The sequence below is a fragment of the Plectropomus leopardus genome, chromosome 7 (genome assembly GCF_026936395.1).
Source record: "Plectropomus leopardus strain MGB_pleo_1.0 chromosome 7, ASM2693639v1, whole genome shotgun sequence".
NCBI classification, from domain to species: Eukaryota; Metazoa; Chordata; class Actinopteri; order Perciformes; family Serranidae; genus Plectropomus; species Plectropomus leopardus.
Window position 1 is genome coordinate 11870055 of NC_142182.1, and position 23132 is coordinate 11893186.

General features: G+C 38.5%; 2 protein-coding genes across 4 annotated transcripts in view; one reads left to right on the forward strand and one right to left on the reverse strand.

Annotated features, from left to right (window-relative positions):
- On the forward strand, positions 1 to 11434 carry LOC121949898 (kelch domain-containing protein 10-like). The gene is made up of 10 exons (XM_042495732.2): positions 1 to 247; positions 2282 to 2374; positions 3016 to 3237; positions 4435 to 4589; positions 4725 to 4873; positions 5495 to 5579; positions 5663 to 5729; positions 5827 to 5874; positions 5976 to 6115; positions 8130 to 11434. The coding sequence occupies exons 1-10, from the start codon at positions 163 to 165 to the stop codon at positions 8337 to 8339; spliced, it is 1254 nt and encodes a 417-aa protein (XP_042351666.1). The 5' UTR covers positions 1 to 162; the 3' UTR covers positions 8340 to 11434.
- Positions 11424 to 23132, reverse strand: part of LOC121949897 (uncharacterized) — a 16826-nt gene continuing 5117 nt past the window's right edge. The window contains exons 1-18 of one of the 3 annotated variants that reach the window (XM_088079939.1): positions 20827 to 23118; positions 20032 to 20148; positions 19888 to 19949; positions 19189 to 19341; positions 18241 to 18432; positions 18035 to 18134; positions 17564 to 17705; positions 17222 to 17405; positions 16113 to 16212; positions 15352 to 15485; positions 15219 to 15250; positions 14886 to 14998; positions 14655 to 14800; positions 14475 to 14569; positions 14321 to 14399; positions 14129 to 14237; positions 12094 to 12142; positions 11424 to 12015 (exon numbers count right to left, since the gene is read on the reverse strand). In XM_088079939.1, the coding sequence (XP_087936065.1) occupies positions 11883 to 12015; positions 12094 to 12142; positions 14129 to 14237; positions 14321 to 14399; positions 14475 to 14569; positions 14655 to 14800; positions 14886 to 14998; positions 15219 to 15250; positions 15352 to 15485; positions 16113 to 16212; positions 17222 to 17405; positions 17564 to 17705; positions 18035 to 18134; positions 18241 to 18432; positions 19189 to 19341; positions 19888 to 19949; positions 20032 to 20148; positions 20827 to 20863 (1977 nt within the window). In that variant the 5' untranslated portion in view covers positions 20864 to 23118 and the 3' untranslated portion in view covers positions 11424 to 11882. Of the gene's footprint in view, positions 12016 to 12093; positions 12143 to 14128; positions 14238 to 14320; positions 14400 to 14474; positions 14570 to 14654; positions 14801 to 14885; positions 14999 to 15218; positions 15251 to 15351; positions 15486 to 16112; positions 16213 to 17221; positions 17406 to 17563; positions 17706 to 18034; positions 18135 to 18240; positions 18433 to 19188; positions 19342 to 19887; positions 19950 to 20031; positions 20149 to 20826; positions 23119 to 23132 lie in introns of those variants that run through there. The other 2 variants (XM_088079937.1, XM_042495731.2) reach the window with 2 other exon arrangements.

Here is a 23132-nt window from a genome sequence, read left to right on the forward strand (position 1 = left end):
CTGTGACGCTGCAGGCAGCAGCAGGTGAGGACGGTCCGTTGTGGGTTTTTTCTTTATTTTGGTGTGACTGCGGGAGCTCGCGGGCTCATGCCACTCCGTGTGGGTAAAGCGAAGCGGGTCGTGGTCCAGGTGTGAGGCCTGTCTGCGCGGATCCCTGTCGAGATGTCGTCGGCGGAACATGACGGTACCTTCAGTCAGCTCAACAAGTTTGAGAAACTGTCGTGGAGGCCCTCCGTCCGAGACTCAGGTCTGTAAACAAAACCTCTGCGAGAACAAGCAGCCCGCTGCAGTCAGCAAAGCTAACCGTGAACTGAGAGTTAATCCAGCTCGTGTTAGTTTATTTTGTCTCACACACTCATGTGTGTGAGTTTTGTCTGAGTTAAAGATGTGGTGTTATCACCGCTGCAGCACACAGGCCAAAGCTAGCTAACGTTGCTACGGAAGCCAGCAGAAATAAGAGTGAATGAAAAGCAGCAGGTATCTGAAGCCATACTGATAAAGTTATTTACTTTACGGGTTTATTAAAATATTGTGCACTGATAGAAAGAGAGGTGGGGACGAGCATTATCTTCATGGAGGGGGATGCTAACAATAACGGTCAACGTTAGCATCACCTCACTGATACAATTAAATATTATTATTTGGGGACTAGAAAAAAGTTTATAATAGTTCAATTCTGTATGTTCAATGCGTCAAAAAGCTTTAACCCTTTGAAACCTGAATCGACATCCTCTTTCTCGTCTTGTGTTCAGACACATTTCACAAGCAAACTGATCAAAATACTTTGATTTCTTTAGAAAATATAGGGGAAAAGTTAATGAGCAATATGGAAAAAAAGAAGCATAAATAAGTAAAAGGTGACAGGAAAAAAAGGATATAAACATATATTTATGTTAATATGATAATTAGGATTAAGCACTTATTTCATGTAATTTTCTTGTTTGTTTTTTCTTTCTTTCTTTCTTCTTAGGTAATTTTCTTTTTCTTTCTTTTTTTTTTTTTTTAACATTTTACTTTACTTAAGTTGCTCATTGACTTCTTCCCATGTTTTTGAAAGAAATCAAGCCAGTTCACTCAGGTTTCAAAGGGTTAAACTCCATAAAAGGTGTGCCAATATAATTTGACCTAACCATGGGTGGATTACAAAAGGCCCCACCACCTCTCCCACATAAGAGCAACAGGGTTTCCACGGTCATTAAAAAACAGGAAAAGTCATGGATTTTCACAAACACATTATCCAGGCCTGACAGATTCATGGGATTAGTAACCACTGAAAGTTTGGAAAAGTCATAGAATTTTGCTGTGTTAAATGAAATTGTTCAAGTGATGTTTCTTTGGATAATATCCATATAACGTCACAGCAACTTTATTTTCTGCTGCTGTCAATTTCACATTGCTGAGTGTGTGACATTTATTTACCTTCACGTATGCTTTGTCATTTTCTCCCTGCATTTCAAGTCTCCTTTTATGAAAGCCCCCTAGCTGAAATCATGTTTGAAAGATATCCGAAAAATGCCGGCACATGGGTCAAGGACAAAAATAAATGTTGGGTCCTGGAAAAGTCATGTAAAAGTTTTGAAATTTTGTCAGAACCCTGGAGCAAGAAACACAGACTTTGTTGATGGTTTTGCCTCTTTTTCTTTATTTTTTAAAAATTAAATATGCTTTATTTTGGACATTGATAATAATAATGATAAATAAAATACTATGCATGTGAAAAAAAACATAGTGAACATATATGGCAGATTTTAATAGGCAACATTAACTTAAATTTCTTGTCTGAAAAGGAGTAAGAAGAAACAAAATGTTTGCATCTCTCTGTAGTTGTCATGCATCTTTTTGTGGTTTTGTGTGTCTTTATTGTAATTTTGTGTCTCTTTGAGATCATTTTGTCTTTTTTTGTGTTTCTCTATGTAGTTCTGTGCATCTTTTGCAGTCATTTTGAGACTCTTCCTGGTCGGTACCCAAGAGGTTAAAAAGAGGCGTAATCCATCAGTAATCCCTCCATGGTCATTGCCATTAATAATAAGTGAAATATTAAGATTGAAATTGAGTATCAACAACCAAAGTGCCACTCTTAATGGGACTTTTAGTTCTGATGATAAACATTTTAACCAGAGACTTTAAAAAACTTTCTCAAAAGAAAATTATCCTTAAAAGGTAAATTTGACAGATTTCGTTTGTGTCCTCAGTCCAGCCTAAACATACAGGCAGCACATCTACTGAACGTGTCTTTGTATCTGTCTTCTTCTTCTCGTACTTGTTGTATGGTGACTGACAGGCTCCAAGAAGCGGGCACGGTGGCTTCAGGCCCGGCGCATCTTCTCCCCTTCCTGCCCCAACCTGCGGATCCCCAACAGGTTTCTGAGAGAAGGTGCTGAAAGTACACGACATTGTCATCATACTGTTTCACCTCAGAGCAGGAGACAGATAAACTGACAGTGACTGAGTTAAATGAATACTGTCACGCTGTAAAACCCACCAGTTGCCATCTCTTTCACGTACAGCCAAACACTGGGTGAGGACAACACAGGGTTCCCACGGCTCCTTAAAACGGCTTAAAATGCATTAGATTCATCGATCAAAAAATTAGGTCTTGATTGGTATTAAATGTATGAAATCGATCTTTGAAATTTTATAACTGCTATGACGTGGGGAGTAGGATCGTATAAATCACTGCATTGTAAAATCTCAATTATTGGTAACATTAATCGCCTGATTGCATTTAAAGCACCAAAAATGTTTTGTGTTAGAATAAATACTTGGGAAAATTCTCCTTATCTTCAAGTTATTGTTGTCTGTTTATGTTCCTTTTTTTATCAATTTTGTATTTAACATTAGTCTTAAATTTCATTTTTAAAGAAACCTGACTTGCCTTAAGCTGTAGGAGCCCTGCAACACGATGCACATGTTGTTGTTTGATATTTTAAGATGTTCTCTGGTGACAGCATCTCCTTTCACATCTACATGAGGGGTTCTCACGTTCTGCCTGTTTTGAATCTGTTCCTCCCACAGGACACTGTGTACCCCCCGCCCGCAGCGGACACCGCTGTGTTGCAGACAGCACCAACCTGTATGTGTTCGGAGGCTACAATCCAGACTTTGAGGAGGCTGGCGGGTCGGAGAATGAAGACTACCCTCTTTTCAGGGAGCTTTGGCGGTTTCATTTTGCCACAGCCACCTGGCAGCAGGTCCGCACAGAGGGCTACATGCCCACAGAGCTGGCCTCCATGTCAGGTAAGGATTGATATTTTGGAAACACCCACATGTTTTCCTTTTAGAACCACCTAGTGGTCTTATTTAAAGGTAACCTGTGGAGTTTCTGACCACTTTCTGTGGAGCATCAGGTTTTATGCAAGGTTCCCGGGGACCCTTAAAACATCTTAAAAGGCATTGAATTCATTAATCTAGAAATAAAGCCTTAATTTGATGTTAAAATGTCTTTGATGGGGCGTCCGGTGGCTTAATGGATTAAGCAGGCACCCAAAGTATAATGGCACTGTCGAGCAGCAGCGGTCGCAGGTTCGAGTCCAGCTCGCGGCCCTTTGCTGCATGTCATCCCCTCTCTCTCCCCCATTCACACTGCTGATCTGTCCTATCTAATAAAGGCAAAAATGCCAAAAAAAAATCTTAAAAAAATAAAAATGTCTTCAATCAATCTATCAAAAGTCTAAAAAATGCTAAGACATGGTAAGTGGGATTTTATGAATTGCTTTCTTCTGACGTTTTTTAATTATTCACCAAATCCCACATAAAGAGTGAGACACACAAAACCACCAATAAATGCCAGTTATTTCCCACTTCTAATGAGATCTAACGTTTTTTTAACCATAACAGAGCACGATATTATCTATGAAAAGATCTGAACACTACGAACACTTTACACACTTTACTTTGTTCTGCTCATGCTTCATTAATGAGACCTGAGCGAGTTTTGGTGAGTAACTCTGAATGTAAACAAAATCTTGGCTGCAGCGTTGATGTCCTCTGTGTAAGCTGTCTGACAAACAGTCAGTGCGCTCTCATACACTGCTCTGACCAGATTACTGTCAGCTCTCTGCAGGAGTCTGATTTCTGCAGTGACTTAAAGACAAAAGCACACTGTCTGGTTCTGATGAGTGTGACTTCAGTTACGACTAAAAGAACCAAAATGAAACACGCAAACACTTTTTTATAATGTTGAATGTGTTGTCTACATAAATGGTCTTTGTGTCTCTTTTATTGACACATTTCCTCTTGTTTACCATCACGCACGTTTCTTCACGTGCGCTCTGTTTCTCCGATCACGTGTACCAGCGAACTTAGTATGTTTGAATACGGTTTGAATCGTCATTTTTTACAAAACGTTAAGCAAGAATCTGTCTCGATGGGGGTCCTTGAAAAGTTCCGTAATTGTGTTGTGACTGATTGTGTTGATGTCCGCCTCGCTCTCAGCTGTCTTACATGGAAACAACCTGCTCGTTTTTGGTGGCACTGGGATTCCGTTTGGTGAAAACAACGGCAACGACGTCCACGTTTGCAATGTTCAGTACAAACGATGGAACCTGCTCAACTGCAGAGGAAAGAAACCCAACAAGATCTACGGACAGGTAACAGTGATGCCTCTGAACAGCCAGCTTAGATATAAAGACCCGAAATATGACCCAGTCTCACCGTTTATAAATAACTCTTTGAGAACTGCATGTAGCTTTCAACAATCAGCTCTAACTCTCGTCCGTTTCCAGGCGATGGTCATCATAAATGGCTACCTCTATGTGTTTGGCGGGACAACAGGCTACCTTTACAGCACGGACCTGCACAGGCTGGACCTGACCACTAGAGAGTGGACCCACCTGAAACCCAACAACTCGCCCTTAGATCTACCTGAAGAGAGGTCAGACAGCGCACGCACTGTTAAAGGGACAGTTCACTCCAAAATCAACATTTTTTTCTCTCGCCTGTATTTCTACTTAATTTCTGCTGCTGGGTTTTTAAATACACACAAGAAAATAGGCAGCGCAGCTCTTGTTAAATTAAGCTCCAAAATTATGGAATACCCTTCCAAAAGCTGTAAGAGAAGCAGGCTCATTTTTTAATGACAGCTGAAAACCTATTTATCTAGACTGGCTTTTAATTAATGGAATTCTAAAATTATTATTTTATTATTTCTCTTATTTTACTTACTGGTCTCCATACTTATTACTTTGACTTTTATATCTTGTTTATCACCACCTGTCTTTTGATTATATGATCTTGTTTTTTGTGTTGCTTTTTTAAATTATTTTTATTCTGAAGATCTTTGAGCTGCATTCCTTTTATGAAAAGTGCTCTATAGATAAAGTTAATAATTATTATTACTATTATTATTATTAGAAATAGCACCACAGGTAAGAGATAACATGTATTTTTGATTTTGGCTGGAGCTGTCCCTTTACAAACTACAGTATTTGTGACTGATAGTAAATCACTAGAATATTAACAAAACTACACTGACAATGAATGCATGATTTCACAGGTACAGACATGAACTAGCTCATGATGGACAGAGAATATACATTTTAGGAGGTGGGACTTCTTGGACGTCATATCCCCTGGATAAGGTGAGAGGAACAAGCACATACACAAAATCTGACAGAAAAATAGTGTTCTACTCCTTTATTATAATACTGTTTGTCTCCATCAGATTCACGCATATAACTTGGAGACAAATTACTGGGAGGAAATAGTCACCAAACCCCATGAAAAAATAGGTTTGTGATTTATGTTCAGCTTTTTTTTTTTTTTTTGCTGAATGAAGTAATTGAAGCCCACACATTGAATTTACTTTATTTGTCATTATCATGACAGGATATCCTGCTGCCCGCCGTTGTCACAGCTGTGTGCAGGTCAAAGATGGTGAGAAGTATTTCACAGAGCATTATCTGGACACACATCTCTGAAATATTTGTGGTTTTCTTTTTATTTTAAACCGTGTCTCGCCCTGTTTCTTGCTCCAGAGGTGTTTATATGTGGGGGTTATAACGGAGAGATGATCCTGTCCGACCTGTGGAAGATCAACCTGCAGACGTTTCAGTGGACCAAGCTGCCTGCCGCTATGCCCGAGCCGGCCTACTTTCACTGCGCTGCAGTCACTCCGGTTAGTAAATTATCATTCATACGTTTGCATCTAACTCGGCCAGCAGATTGTTTCTGTGCAGCGGGCGAGAAAAGAGATGAAAACGGAGATAGAAACCAGTTTTATGCTCTGTAGGGCTGCAAGTAATCATTATTGTCATTGTCAATTAGAGGTTGATTCTTTTTGATTTTTAGTGCTTAAACTGTTGCCGTTTGAACGTTTCACAAACTATCATTAGTGGCTGAACTTGGGTTTCATAGTGGCCATAACTGCGCAGCCTCAAGCAGTCACATGAGGACATACGGGGGGTTGTGTTTGATGGTCAGTGGGTACAGCTCCAGAGAAAGCAGGTCCCCTCTGCTGTGTGACTGCAAAGAAGTGTACTGTTTTTCATTTTAACAATATGAAACCTGGATCAACATCACTTTTCTTTTGCTGCATTCAGATGCCTCTCGCAAGCATTAAAACACTTCGGCCCTGACAAATGGTTTGATTTCCTTCAAAAACATTGAGAAAAGGGCAAAGAGCAACTTGGAAAGAAATGTCCTATAAATTAGTAAGTAAGATATTGGTAGATTTGGAAAATAACTTTTTAAAAAAAAGCTCGTAATAATGCTCAGGGAGCTATATTTATAATTATCAAAAAATATTTTAAATCATTTTTCAAAAATATTACAATTTTAAAGCGGTGTTTTGGGGTCATTTCCTTGTGTGTTGTTTTTACTTTTCCAGGTTTTTCATTTATTTGAATTTTTATTCTACTATTTACTTTTGCTACTTTCTAAAAATTTCTTGCTTATTTTTGGGTGATTTCTTCTTAAGTTGCTCATTGCCATGTTTTTGAAAAATATCAAGCCATTTGCTCAGGCTTCAAAGGGTTAACAAGTATAAACATGACATTTTTTGCTGAGCCGCAACAACAGATTAATCACCACCACATGCTGGAAGGAGAATAAGTTGGTGACGGAGTAAATGCCAGCACATACTGTTTCAAATTTAACTCATTGTATGCATGGTCCAGTCATGGATGTTTTTTATGTTTTATGAACCATTAAAAAAATATTTTGAAAATACGAAAGGACTCCACTTAAACGTATCTTGTTTCAAATAAGAAATAGAATTTTCTCAACCCTGTCAAACAATATGTCAACTTGAAATTGGCCAGTCAATTAGCTATCAGCTTTTTTTATTCCAATCATTATCATTATATTGGCCTTTAAAAATCCATATCAGTCAAGCTCTTATCAATTAGGCCGATAGTTTCTATTAGTGGAGTAATTGTTGAGTCTTTAAATATCAAAAAATAATTACAAAAAATGTCCATTGAAGCTTCCAGGAGCCCAGGGTGGCATCCTCAGATGTCTTGACTAGTTTCACCAATATCAAAAATAATCTGTTTACAAAGATATAAAGTAAGCAATTCCTAACACAAAGGATTCACCAATTGTCAACATAGTTGCTCATAATAATAGAATAATAATAATAATAATAATAATAATAATAATAATAATAATAATAATAATTAATAATAATTAATAATAGTTATTATTATATATAAATAAAGATATTATTCTTTAACAAAGTCTATCATTGTATGGATCCTTTCAGAAGTGTTGACACATCATAATAATCTGAGCCTGTCAGTGGCAAAAACAAACACTTTCAATGGACGATAATTGACGGTGTGTACGTGCTGCCCCAAAGTTGTTACATTGCAGACAGATTCACCGCTGCCATCTGCAGCCCTCTCGCTTAGTACTGGACCAATTTGAAAAACATTTTCCGTCATTAGTTATTTAGATAAAACAACAACAACAAATAGGGTCCAGGTTGAAAAAAAACAAAGTTAGCATTTACTAGCTGATCTAACAGAATTAAAAATAAATCTGAACATGTAAACCATAAAAAGATTCAACATTGATCACAATCATTCCTCTTATCTTTGAAATGTTCAGTCCTCTGAGACAGACTAACTAACTAATGCAACTCACTAATTGTTGCAGCTCTAATTTCTGCTTCTGCTCTCCCCCGTCAGGCTGGCTGCATGTACGTCCACGGCGGTGTCGTCAACATGTCCGGGAACAGGAGGACGGGCTCTTTGTACAAAGTGTGGTTGGTGGTGCCCAGCCTTCTGGAACTGACCTGGGAGAAACTGCTGAAAACTTTCCCTCACTTTGCCCAGCTGTCCACCCTCCAGCTGCTCAGCCTGGGACTGACGCACACACTAATTCAGCGGCTCAAATAGACGCAGCACACAGACTGAAGGAAACGGTATGTGATGGAACGGCACTGACTCTAAAAATACTGATGACGAGGCAACAATTTCTTGAAAGGACAAAAAAAGTCTATGAAAAACTTTGAATGCCTTTTAACTTAAGTTTTACGTTAATGTGCACGCTTTGTAAAAGAATACTTCACCAGAAAATGACAGTTTGTATATCAAATATTCAACCACTGCTGAGTTGAATTTGTCTAGGAACTGTTTTTCTTGCATGCATCCACGGTTTACAGAGAAAAAAATGCAATATCCTCCATGAATTGAAGTAAATAAGACATCAATTTACAAACTCTCCCAAAATGAGCAGTATAATCCAAGTCTATGCAACTGTATGCTCAGTACTTAACAAACAAATGCATTTTCACTGAAGTATTGCAGTTTAAAACACATCAATACAAACATGCACTCTGCTGAAGCAGAGCTCATATGCATGCACCTGCTCAGGCACGCTCGGGGTGTGCTACTCATAGGAACAAGTGTTTTATATTGTAATGTTTTAGTCAAAATGAATGTTTGGGAAGCACTGAGCATACACCTGGATAAATGAGGTTTGGATTATACAGCACGAGTTGTGTGAGAGTTTTTAATATTGTTTCGCTATTAAACATGGTCTAGTTTTACTTTAATTTATAAAGAATGTTTTACAAGTTTTCTGCATGAACTAAAGGTAACACACAACAGTAATTGATACACAAGTTGTCATTTTGCAGGCAAGGTATTCTTAAGAAAAGAAGCAAAGTACAATGATTTGAGTCTCTGTATGCAAATGTGTGAGATCTGAGTTTGCATGCATCCATCAGAAGCCATGTATCAGTGTGGACACCAGGATCACCGTTTGTGCTTTGCTCTCATCATTTTGGGTCCAATATGTAGTGCATTCCTTATTTGGTTTTTTTGTAGGTGTGTTTGTTTCTTTTTAGCCACATCACTGTCACAGAAATCTGTGGGGCATGAGCAGGAATAGCTAGATGTTCCAAAGACCTAAAGGACAATGCTAAATGAATGTTGCTTCTGCTCGTGTAAATTTAGACTTATTTCAGAGACTGAGATCAGCTTGTTTCAGGCCCACTGTGACACAGGTTAGATAGAAAACAACTTAAAAAAACAACGTGAAGGGGAGCTACACCCATTTTCAAATTTCTGGTTATTCCAAGGGTCTAAGACAGTCCAGAAATATGAGTAAATATGAGCAACTTTCTCCCAAATCTAAAAACTAGAGAGCTGAAACTCAAATTTGTGATGTCCTAAAGTCTGGAGTTGCACCATTGATGATGAATTAGGAAAGATGTTCTAGATAACATTGTTCTGTTTCAGTACATTTTCTGTTTTAGAACTGAAAACACTACAATGGATAATTTGAAACCGAAAACAAACGATCTGTGGTTCCACAAATTCAGTCTCCCATTCGTCGTCTACAGAGCAGCTTCAGCCTTTATGACATCGCACGTTTGAGACTTATCTCTTAAAGAGTAGCTTGTGTTCACAAATATTGATTAAACTTTCCTAGACCATGGAAATAACGTACTGAAACTCTTAATTTGGGTGGTGTTCCCCTTTAAATTTACATTTAATTAGTTAGAGAACAGCCAGGTTCTGAAAAGAGGCCCACTGCTGATAAAGCATGGACACATTATAACTGTCAACCTCTCAAAAGTCTAATTAGGTCAGTTTTTTAAGGCATGTTTTAGCCTAAAGAGCTTTCTGATTGCATGCTGATAGTGACTTATGATCATAACTATACAGTTAAAATCTAAAAATGTCACCCTCACTGGTCCAATTAAGCCTTGTGAGAAAAAAAAAAAACAAAAGCTGCTTTAAAACCCCCGCGACATGATGGCATCACTGTGACTCTTCTAGTGCCTCTTTCATTATTCTTCCTTTTCCAGGAGAAATTAAGCTTAAACTAGAAATGAATTTATACACTTGTAGCTCCACAGTGATTCTCAAGCTTTTTTAATTTCTACATTTGGTGCCTTTTGAATTTCCAAAATGTCACACACATTATTTAGTCTTTTTTAAGATTTTGATTTGTTCATTACTCTCTGAACTGTGCACACGTCAAAGCCTTTCCCCCCTTTGGTGTTCTCCACATTAGCTTTTTCTTGCTGAACCTTTCTGGAGGTTTTTTATTAATTTAAACACAGAAACATTTTTTTATGTATTTATTTTACTCACTCTGCTACTGTTTTATTATATTGCAGAACTTTGAATTGTAGCAAAATTGTGTAGCTACATTTCTTTTTCACCAGATTTTAATGTCATTTCACTCCCTTTTAACTTTTTATACTTTAACGTAGGCTGTACTGTCATTTTTTAAACTTTTGTTTTTTTTGTCTGGAGAACATTGTGCTGTAGTGTTGTGGTACTTTGAAAACAAGTGGCATCATGGGACTTTTTAAACTAGTATCAAGGGAGAGTATGTAAGATGTGAAGTACTGCGGTCAGACTCGATCTGTTGAGCCCCGTAAACATACTTCATCGCCAGGATGTCAACAGGCTCAGTTTTTCTTGTGAAAGCAGATTTACACCAAGATTAGTTTGATGATGACTTTTGGGGATTTCTGCTGACTGTTATCTTAATACTGTAGTAATACTCCCAGCTGCTTGTACTGAGTCGCACGTTTACCTCTTTTTTCACCTGTTTGTTCACCTCTACCTTGATTTTGAATATAAACATTTTGTCTTACACATAGCTGTTGGTATAATACTATATAATATTAAGCAAACCTTTTTTTTATCATGATGCCCATTTTCACATTTTTATGTTTAAAAACATGTTACGGCCTTATTTATATCTTATGAAGCTGCAGCTTCACCACGTGCTCGGCGTCGATAAATGTACTGCATTGCTTTGAATGAGATATTTGTATTTGCATCATTTTTGATGTTAACGAAAGTTAAATGATATCTTTTGCATGTCGGTACGGTGTGCATGCCACGTTACATAAACTCTCGGGAGGAAAGGTGAATGTCTCCTCAAAAGCAATTATGGCTGTAATGTACATTTGTTTTGTAATTTCTGTCTGTACAAACAATAAAAACAGGCAGCCAGTTTTTCAAAAGGTTGTATTGACATTTATTGTTCTTGCTAAGCACATCCAGTGTTTTATCTAAAATAAAGTCACTTATATTGTTATTGCAGACAGTTAACATTTTGGTGTTAAAAAGTATACAAAATATAGTACAACAGTACCTTAAACAAAATAGCAGTAGTGCAGATACTTTACATTATAATATTCATTTGTTTTGTAAAAATACTGTTTCTCTTTCCTTCATCATTTCCACAGTTTACAATCACAATAAGAAGTTACGAGTGTGAGAACACACAAGTCAGTATTTTTAGCAAACAAACTACAGTAGTAACATATTCGTGCAACAAGTACCCACCTGAGATTAAAATATTCAGTTTTGTTATAATTTATATGTATAATTTAAGAAACGGCAACAAAAACAAAATGCTTAAGAAAAGGCTCATGTCAGGATTCACACAATACTTTAGTTGTGACCCCATCAGGATGAAATCTCATCAACAGCGAGTGGTATTGAAATTGCAAATTGGAGTCCCACAGTCAGCAGCCTGCTGGAGAAGGGGCGAAGTAATACAGAGCCAGCAGAATAAGGTAGACGACCACCAGAGCTGTACCTGGAAAAAACAGGACAGGAAATAAAATGTCAGTGCAACAAACATTATGTAAAAAAATATAGCTTTATCTATATATACCTCATCCCTGGAGTTGAAAATTCAGTTGTTGCAGCAGAAACAAATACCGCTATGTAAAGAAAGTAACAGAGATTCATAAAAGGTATGTAAACTAAAGTCAGAATAAAACAAGAACAACCTTTTTCATTTTCTAAACCAAAATTATTTCATAAAATAAACTTATATTTGTAATATTACTATTTATTCTTGTGATTTCTATGTTTCAAAGCAGTGCTTTTAATGCTAAGCAAAAAGAAATATATTGCACAGGCCCATATGTTGCATATTCTTTTTTTTTTTTTTTTTTTTTTTTTACGTCTCTACCTTTTTACGTAAATAATGCCGGAAACGCCTTTGGTTGTCCATGTTTTTTCACTACAATACATCCATCGCTTTTTCATTGTTTGTTTGTTTGTTTTTACGTAGAATCGAAGTGCGCAGGTGGATTTGAACGTCATTACGTCAAAGCTTAATGTAGCAAAAACGTGCTAACGGTGCTAACCGTTGTCAACATCAATGTTATCATGGCGGCGGCCGCGGACGGCTCAGAAGTGAACAATTCTGCAATACTAGATTTTCAGAGCAAACATATAGTAGAGGAAGGATGACCTCCGCCTTAATCTACCGGCGTCAACAACATCGAAAGAAAAGCGTTTCGATCGGACTGTTACGAACTAAAGATCGACTGTAGTGTATGTGGCTATGCTAGCAGTTAGCTACATGAGCGCCGTGGCTGATGTTTTCACCGGGAAATATCAACGGATGGACGTTATCTAAAAGGATCCAGGGTCTACAGATCGGTAAGTAAGTGTACATTCATGATTGGCTTCATATCAATTTAACATGTGTGTTTTATTGTCGCTAACATATTTGGCCGCTGTGCTTTAATTAAGGATATGGTTGAATTCTGATACTGAACAAAGGCCACAGCTGCTGAGTCATATTTCAGATCCATCTATTTTGTATGCCTCTCCTGTACAGTCGGGTATGTGAATCCTGTGTCATTGCTGAGGGTAACCTGCTTGATTTTGAACGGTGTGTGCGTGCACAAGCACGCGCGTGCGTACATAAAGTGAAACAAGAACTTTCTTAGCTTAAATTTGGCTTTCATAAAGCAATGCCCTAACCTGTTACTGACCTGGCGAGTCACGACACATTACTGTTTAACAGTAGTCAGTTTCACTACTGCTGCACCCGTTTTTCGGTTGCACTTCTCCAATTTATTCACGGGGATCTTTGCACGCCGCGCTACACCTGCACTTATAGCTGCTGCGTTCAGGTGATGTCCGAAGGTCGTTTTTCCGGGATCCTTCATGAGCATTGAGGTCATACAGTGCAAACAACAGCTATAAAGAAGATTAGTTTCATTTTAATGCTGAAGGCCTTAAAACAAGAGATTAGTAGCTGTTTCCACAGCTCAAAAATAGATTTCCTTTTCTTTAGCAGGGGTTATGCTAAAAAAAAAAAAGGTTTCTAACTAACTCATTACAGTCTACATGCACAGCATGTTAACATTAATACTATATCACACTTTACATGGGATCAAAATTGATATTTAATTCGTGAATTAATAAAAATGTTTCTTATCATTGACCAAACATTGACTTTTGCCCACCATGTTCCTGCATTTATGATGTGAAGTCGGCAATTTGTGCCATAAAATTATGTTCTAGTTGCTGAGTTGTTTCTCCAACATGAGGGGCCGTTCACGTTCATCTTTCAAGCAGAAAAGTCGTCCTGGTTATTCCAACATCCCATGAACGCATCAAGTGTTTCAGGTGTGTTACCTATGCTAATAGGTGACTTATGATCATGTGGAATTCAGCATTGAGCACACCTTGTAAGAGCAGGTTTGGATGGTTAATAAAGTGTGGTGCATCAGAAGTTTACTTTTTTCTTTTAATAGAAATTTAAAGAAAAAAGAAAACAGAGAATGTTGCTGCATCAGGACCCATGTGTAAATAGCATATGCCTTAATTTCACTGCAGGTTTCCCAATGAAGGATATTTCATCACTGAATTCACAGTGAAGAAACCTTAAAACACACTAAACTTACCTTGAAAATAATCAGACTTGCCATCCATGAAGATGTAGTTTACAAGAATCACGCTGAAGATGCTGGCCCACAAGTGCACGTCACTGAACAGTAGCACAAATCCAACATCCTGTCCAAAGCAAAGATGCTTTCAGAAACTATCAAACAGCAAACATCAGGTATTTTAATGAATGAATCAATAATCAAACTTACATAGAAGGCATTAAATAAGACCAGAATTGGAATCTGCAGCATGCAGACCTGAACTGCAATACAGCTTCCCACCTCCAAGCTGAAAAGGACAGATAATTAAGATACAGGTATCACTTTTTAAATTGTCAGAGGACCTATTTGAGACAGGATTTACCTCAGGCTAATGTTGTTTTGGAGAGCAAACTGGATCCCATTGACGATCTCTGGGATCTCAGGAACCATAGCGAGAATTGTTACACTGATGAAATACTAGACAAAGAGAGACAAACGTTAGTACAGCCACAAGAGACGACCAAGAAAAACGGACTTAGCATGCTCTCAAACATATCCTGACCTGAGAGATGTCGGGCTGGTTTAGTATGGGCTGGATGTGCTCCGTGATGAGATCGGCACAAGCAGACGTGAGCACGGTGGCCATGATGAGGATGACCAGAGACCTCCACCGAGACCAGTGGACCACGGCTCCATGGTGGCCAGTCACTGCACAGACAAGCAGAGAGGTTCATCAGTGTTCACTGTCTCCTGGTGAAATTATTAGAAGTTATTCGTGAAAGGAGACTCATACCTTCTCCCTCTCCCACGTGGATGTCATAAATGTGGGAGTGCGTCTTCAGCGTGAACATCAGACCGATGATGTAGGCAACTGGCAGGAGGGCAGACACGGTGTAAACCAGTGGCCTGACAATAAATGAGAAGGTGGAGAAATAAAGCAGAAACCCAAAAGACCATATGGTGGCTGAGCAGGTTTTAACTTATCTGCCTCTGGTCTCTTTAACTGTGTCTCAACTAGGGATGACCAGTATTGGTTTTTCAGGGCAGATACCAATACCGATATAAATTGCTTCAGAACTCTGTTATATCATATCGGTATATACATGATAAAAATATAATTACTTACTCCACATGGTTGTGGAACAATGTACCGTTGTTCTGTTGGGGAAAATAAAATCACGATTATTCATAATACAGTGTATGAAAGTCATATATTTCTTGTTATAAGTGCTTATTAGGATGAAACTAATGATGCTGACCAGATCGTAGTGGCAGTTGTGGCAGACAAACGGCCCGCTGCTGTTGCCTGTGCTGTTTCCTCCAGTGGAGTTGGTGCAGGCGTCACACACCAGGTTTCCATACGCCTTGGAGAACAGCGTGGGGGCGAACACACCTGCCAGTGAAAGTTAGAGTCAGTGTGTGACATTTTGATAATGCTTTTACATTGTGTTTGGTTTCAGTTTTGCCAAACAGAAATAGCATAAAAAAAACACATGCAGCTTTTATTGTTGCTGCCAGGATCACCTGAGTGTCAACAAGACTCAGAGACAGACTACTCATGCATACGGCCCAGATTTTGGTGCTACAACCCTAAACAAAAGGAAAACAGCAGCTGCAAAGAAAAAAGAAAATTACTGTAACATTTGTTGCCTGCAGGTGGTGCAAGTGTCAACATTTTAACAGCTGCTACTTCGTGTGCCGTTAGACAGAAAAACGTGTTTACATCTGGACGTCTTAAATGTTGCTGATTGTACCCCGCTGAAAATGTAAAACATGCTACTGGTGGAGAAACTGTAGCTATCTAAATGGGAACAAATGAGTCTGTCAGTATGTTAAGAGACAGTTTCATGAGGTGGTTCATGTCTAAAATACAGCTAAAAAAGAGAAAACTGTTTCTTATTTCTACTCTATGAGAAGTCTTGTAACTCCTTTTGTTGTTCTCAGCGTTAGTGTCTGACACTTCCAAACCTGAACAGCTGGATGATGGCGTACATACAGTACACAGTTATCATATACTTACCTCCTACAGAGATGAAAAGCAATGCAGAGCTCACTCCTGTAGAGCGACTGTTGAATCTTTGCTCGCTGTGTCTCAGCCCTCCAATTATCATGCAGATGCCCTAAAAAAACCACAAAGCAACACATGCTATATTAGGGCTGTGTAATATGATGAAATATATTGTCTGACGGGAAAAAAAACATCTATCATTTCATATTGTTCTATATCGTTTATTTAGTTTACGTCATCTGATAACACTTTGCATCCATCTGCGTGGCAAAGGGGGCATCTACACATGCATGGCACCAAAACAAATATGGAATAGCTGGAAAGCGATAATGAATGTGGTGATTCAGCATAAGATACTGTCACTTGCGTTTCTTTTTTCCCCTATCTCTCCTACAGCTCCCTGCCTCTCAGACACACACACAAAAACAGGGATTTTGCAGAGCTCCAGACTTTTAGTCATATTTTGCGACCATGGAGCACCAGTGCGACTTGGAAATCTTTGCAATAAATGAACTGGAGAGCTGTTAGTTTGTTTCCAGCTCGCAGTGGATGAATCCTCATACCGCTGTTACAGTTTATTTTTCTGCAAATGCTAATATCCAACTGTTGACTGGAAGCTTCAAGTCCGCAGCAAAAACATCAACACTACCGGGCCGAGACGAGCCAAGTCCTTCTAAATATTAACACCATACCACTTTGATTTATTTAATTATAATGGCACTTTATTTAACTTTACTGTAACAGTACTTTATTTAACTTTACAATTCACTTTATTTACCATTGTAATAGTATTTTATTAAACATTATTATAACAGTAGTTTATGTAACTTTGTTTTAAGGCAGTAGCTACTTTATTTGTAACTGTGGTTCATTTAATAATTTTGTATTTTAGTGGTTAACAATAGTTTAGAGGAGATTTAATATCAAGATATGTATTGTGTGTTGTGATAAAGCCTAAAAATATCTTAATGTTATTTTAAAGTCATATCGCCCAGCCCTATGCTATATTACTGTTGTGTATCTGAATGTGACTTTTGTCTCCATCATGAATTTTTATTGACTTAATAGAATTCCTCAGTGAGTTTACGTGTTCTTTCAAAAGTGAATGCAGATTGACTCACAGGGATAAAGAGGATGCATCCGAGCAGCGTGCCTGTCAGTGCTGCTTTAACAACCTCCTGCAGACACGGGTTGGCAGTACGGTGACCTCTGAGCAGGGCTGTGATGTAAAAGGTCAACTCTGTGATGGAGCCGAAGGTGGCGTTCACCACTGCACCCACTGCAAAGTTACTCTGCGCTGAGATACTGCAAGTGTCAGAAATAATCAACAATTAACTTCAGAAACCACTTTGATGGAAAATCTGTTACTCTTTTAAACATTTTTGGTAAACTAGATGTAAAGGTCAATGTTATGTTCAGTTATTTTTTTACAGGTGTGTTTTAAAGAGAGGAAAGCGGCTCACCTGGCAATGCCCATACCGATATAATGAGACAGAGGTATGATGGAGCAGATTGCTATGGCGAACTTGACATTAGAGCTGGCGAACTGGTTTTCTCTGTCAACATATCCAACCACCATGGCAATTATCACCAGAGGGAGAAGGTCTGAGATGGAGTCAAAGACGATAACAGGTCTTCATACAACACATTGACTATGTTCTGGACATCTGGGGCTGACCTGCTGACTGTCCACAGAGTTAGAACCAAACATGGTGAAGCAGAGTTTTGTTATCATGCAGCACAAACCTGGAACAACCTCCCAGATGATGTTAGACAAGCTCTGACTCGGACAACTTTTAAGTTAAAGCTAAAAATGTTCCTTTTTTACACTGCCTACTCCACCCAGAAATGCCTGCATATTGGTACTTAAACTTGATTTTAAATCATTTTAAGTAGTCTTGTAATCTTTGTACCTCTTGTCTGGTAAAGGATACTGACAGCAAACACATTGATCCCATCAACAGTGTATTTGTAGTAGTACCAGTTTGCAGCGTGGTAGCAGCACAGGATTGCTCTGGTCTCGTAGACTTGATGCTGAAGTTGAAGTAAAAAAATAAAGAAGCCGATGCATTAAACCAACACTGAATTATCTCATCATGTTTGTGTGCTATGGATGATAAACATTAAATCTCTCTCTTGCCTTCCTTTGTGAGCAGGTGGAGACCGAGACGTCCTCCGGAGCCAAGAGAAGAATGACGCTCAGTGTCCGAGCATTCATCTTGCAAACAGGGATGGTGAAGACCAGGATCCAGGAGAGGAAGCAGGCCAGTGAGTGGATAATTATCAGAGGAGGATATCCCAGCAGCAGCCACACGTAAGTGGAGAAACGATGCTATACAACGAGGACAAAAAATATCCTTAGATTAAGAGTACACAACTGTCTTACTTGAGTCAAAGTATAGATTATTACTCTAATACAAGTCAGAGTTGCTGTGTCAAATTATTACTTGAGTTTAAGTACTGAAGTACTTATTTTTAAGAATACTGAAGTAGTCAAAGTACTTACCGCATTGTTGTATATTGTCACAGTACATTTACAGAACCTAATGACTCTAAACAACCCTCTGAAAAGCTTGTTGTATGTGCTGCAAAGCCTATCGAAATGTCTACAGAAACACTATGATTCAACTAACTGCTGCTCAAAACAAAAATCTTCTTACCCTCTGTCAAACTGTTTAGTTTTCTGTAGATGCAGCTTCTTAAAAAATAATAAATAAGATAAAATAAATAAATAAACAGCCTACCTTAACATCTCAGTAACACACCTGTAGCTCTTTAACGGTTCAAAAGCAAGTCGGCCAAATAAAAAAATCGTAATAAAAATTGTATAAATTTACAACCAAAAGTAACTTTGTTTAGTTTAAGGGGAACATCCACCTGATTTGTAAGTCAAAAAGTTAACCTCTGTTGCCAGCACAAACAATTTGTTGTGGATTTATGGACTTTTTTATTTTAAAAAAAGAAAAAAGTAGTCAAAATATCAAGTTTCCTAAAAATATAATACTCAAGCAACTCTACGTAAGTACAGTACTTAAGTAAATGTACTTTGTTACTGTGCACCATTGTCTATATGTTTATTATAAGTTACCCAGTATGGAGTGTGCAGAGGTCGTCCGGGCAGCTCTGGGATTGGCACCTCTGTAGGTGAAGGCAGCAGAACTGGTGAATTATCATCCGACCCGTCTATGTTACACTCACAGTCAGGAGCTTGCTCACAACATCTCCTCAATGTATTTCCAATCTGGTGAAACACAAGCAGAGGAACATGTTATTTATGGCTCATTAAAGCAACAACTTTAAATTCCAGTCAGTGCAATCACATTCAGGGTTTCAAGTAAATTATTGATTAGCATATAAAATATCAGAAAATAGTTTTAAGGTACAGTATGCCAATTTTAAAAATACACATTGCAAATGTATGTTTCTGTGGGGACTCATCTGCATCCTGTGAAGTAACAGTGTAGTCAGTGATATTTGCAAAACTGTACATAAATCTCTAATCCCTATCTTACAATGAAAACGCTCCACTGAGCGGACGAATGCCGATTGACATTTCTTAAAGCGTTAAAACCGTCAACTCCATCCTTACAGAACTATATATTGCAATAACAAGTTGCATTGGTGTTACTCAGTTGAAGCAAGATTTCCGCTGTTGTGCCCACAAGTCTGCGAGAGACTGTGAGGAAACGCCAGGATTCACTTTGCATCTTCCTCATTTCAGTTAGTAGAGAAAGTGAAAGAGACAACGGGAGGAACATCCCAAACACCAACTGAACTCAAACTGTACCTCATGGATTATCTTGCCGAATGGCCAAAGGAAGTAGCTGGACAACTTCCAGCAAAGCTTGCCTGAGCAGTGAGAGAAAAAACAAATGAGGACAATAATCAGTGAAAAAAATTACCATTAATCTCTGTTGACTGGCTCACCTACCGTATGGTACACCAGTGATGGTGAGGAACATAAGTATACCGATCAGGAAATATGCCAGAGAGACCCACCAGCCGAAGAGAAGCACATACGCCACATTTCCACATGTAATTAGATGACCTATTACCAGAAAGATAGACATCATTAGCGAGAGGCGGAAAAGTTTTGCAGCAGCCACAGTAACAATTTGTCTCCATATAATTGATATATATTAAGGATAATACAGGTTTTTACAACAGGTCTTTTTCTGTCTGTTCACACCTGCCATTGAAATGCGTCTCCATATGAGTCTCAAGTGTCCACTTTTTATCAGATCAACTCCTCACTCAATTTGCAGATAAACACATGCATAATATCTAATTGCAAGTACCAAATGTGTTGTTGTTGTTGTTTTAACTGGTGGGAGGTTTGTTTGCATACTTAGAGCCTTTACTACTTAAAATGGGTAAAATCTTATTGAACTGCAAAGCTGCGCACAATGCATTGATTCACAGTCCCTCCCTGCCCCACGCTCTTTCTTTGTTTATCATGAGAGAAGCGCCATTTTAAGACTACTGCTGTGTTACTTTGAGTTCCATGCTGGGGAGAGTTGGTACGAGTCCGCCCAGCTGCACACAGAGTGACAGGGCTAACTGTTAACATCACACGGCTAACATGATAAACAGGCCCCACGCATAGGCCATATAGGTGGTCGCCTAGAGCACTACATGCTGAGGGGGCGCAGCTTGTCCCCCTAAAAAAAAAATTAAAATAAAATAAATAAATAATCATTTGCACCCGTTAGCACCCTCTCCTTACCAATAATAATAAAGTCAGCGCCCCTGTTTCTCGTCATTTGACCTGGCCCTGACCCAGCCTGCACTTGGGGTACTCGGTCACAGTGTTGAAAGTCGGGGATGAATTACAGATGCGCACCTCAGGTCAGAGAGAGAGAGAGATAAGCCTGACTGACGTATATGTCAACAGGCAGGTTATAGGCTTTATATATTTACATTTCTTTTTTTTCATTTGAAAAGGTCCAAACCTTCAGGTGCATAATTTAGAAAACTGAGAAAAGGAGGACAACAAATCCAAATATAGAGGTATGTCATCTTTTATAACATAAAAAATCAGTTTTGTGTGAAGATGTTTCATGTGTACTAGCTAGCTAAGTTCAAATGAAGCAAAGCTAGTTAATGATGCTATGATTGCTGCTAATAATCGATGATGTTGATGAATCATCTGAATGTCAAGCCAGTTATTTATTTTATTAATTGCTGCTGGCTGCTTATTGCTGCTCTCTCTATCGAGTATGTTAGACATTGTACTGAAATTAGCTGACCAGTATAGACAAATAATTACCCAAATTGTTGGGCATGTGTAACTTGTTGGGCATGTGTAATTGTATAACTGTATTATAGTTATGCAAAATCACAACTAGGTAAAAACTGTTGCTCTGCAGCACTTGTTTGTCCTAATCTGTCTGCTGTAGGTACATGTTTTTGCTTGTGCAGTAATAGTTCAGCCAATTATTACTGTTCTCTGATAAACTGTTGTTATTAATATTATTGTTATTGTTATTATTATTATTATTATTGTTTGTAATTACTCAATATTACAGTTAAACCTTGTTACTGATTAAATGCAGGTCTGAGTCAAATAAAATAAAGTTTATTTGTACAGTGCCAGCTTTATATGAAGTAGAATTACACAACAGACTTAATGCAGTGGTGTAACTGTATGTATGCAGGTCAGGCCGAAACCACTACCAGTATCCCCACATCCAACACACCACCTACCTGTGACACACAGCCTGAAGCAGGTGAGTTAATTTTATGTAACTGGGGGAAATGTCTACAGTATATAAAATCATTAAAAGATTCAGACAATGTGAGGAAATCTCTGTACACCAGGAAAACCTGGAGCAAGGCTGAAAACCAGTATTGGATGGCTGTGATCTTCAGGCCTCACACAGCACTGCATTAAAAACAGACATGATTCTGTGGTGGAAATTACTGTGTCAATACAGTGCAACGCTGTCATTATTATAATAAAACTGGCTACGCTGGCCCTGATGTTATAACTGTTATTATCAGGTTTAAAGACAGTGCTAGAGCCATTTCTAGCAAGCCTTTATAATTTCCCATTTTTGGAGGATCACTTGAATGCACCATCTGACCTGGCATCTCAGGATCTTCTTATTAAAGGCAGGTGTGTGAAATTAGCCAATTAACCAGTCTCAGTTTTATTGTTTGGTAAAAACTTTTTTTTTTCTCTATCCTCATTAATTTGAATTTTGTTTTTTGAACAGGATTTTTTTAGCATCACACAGCAACTCTCCCATAACATCCTGCAATCGATTAACACCTAAAGAACCCAACATCATCAAACAAAAATGGTGAGTAACCAAATACAGCAAGATGGCCATATCCCACGGCGTCTGTGGGGGGCTATTTTAAGCGTTTCACTGTTGGTGTGAGTTTGTTGGGACAGTTTAACTGCTGCTGTGTTAGCCTGTGCTAACCAGACAGATGTTGAACTGGCTGCTCCAGCTTTGTGTCTGTGCGACTGCACCAACAAAAGTTTTCTTATCTGCTGGGGTGTCAGATAAGCAAGGACATCTGCTGAGTAGGTGGTCCTTAAATGTGACCCAAGACACATCAGCATTGCAGCTGTGTCAAGAATGTGGCCGCATGCACCAGACCACTTGTGATCACCAAGGAGGCATGATAATACCAGGTGTAAATAGGGCACATGGTGCAAGAAAACTGCGCTGTTAGATGATCATAACAGATTTTCAACAATTAACCAGGTTAGCCAAACTTATCTGGCAAAGAAAACAAAAGTCCACTATAAAATTATTACCCACACATGGTTTGCAAACATCATCAACTTTGACCTATGCTTGCCTTGGTTGTGTGCACTCAATTTTTCTCATCAATAAGAATTTTATGCAACATTTTAGGTTGTATAAAATGTTTTCAGTTTCACCTCCAGATAAAGTTGTCAGTAATGTAGCTGAACTGTGGCTTTTTTATAACCTGTACCATCATCTCATCAATCATTTCTTAAGTTGAGGTAAACCTGAATTATCCTGCCACATAAACCTTACACACTACTTAAGC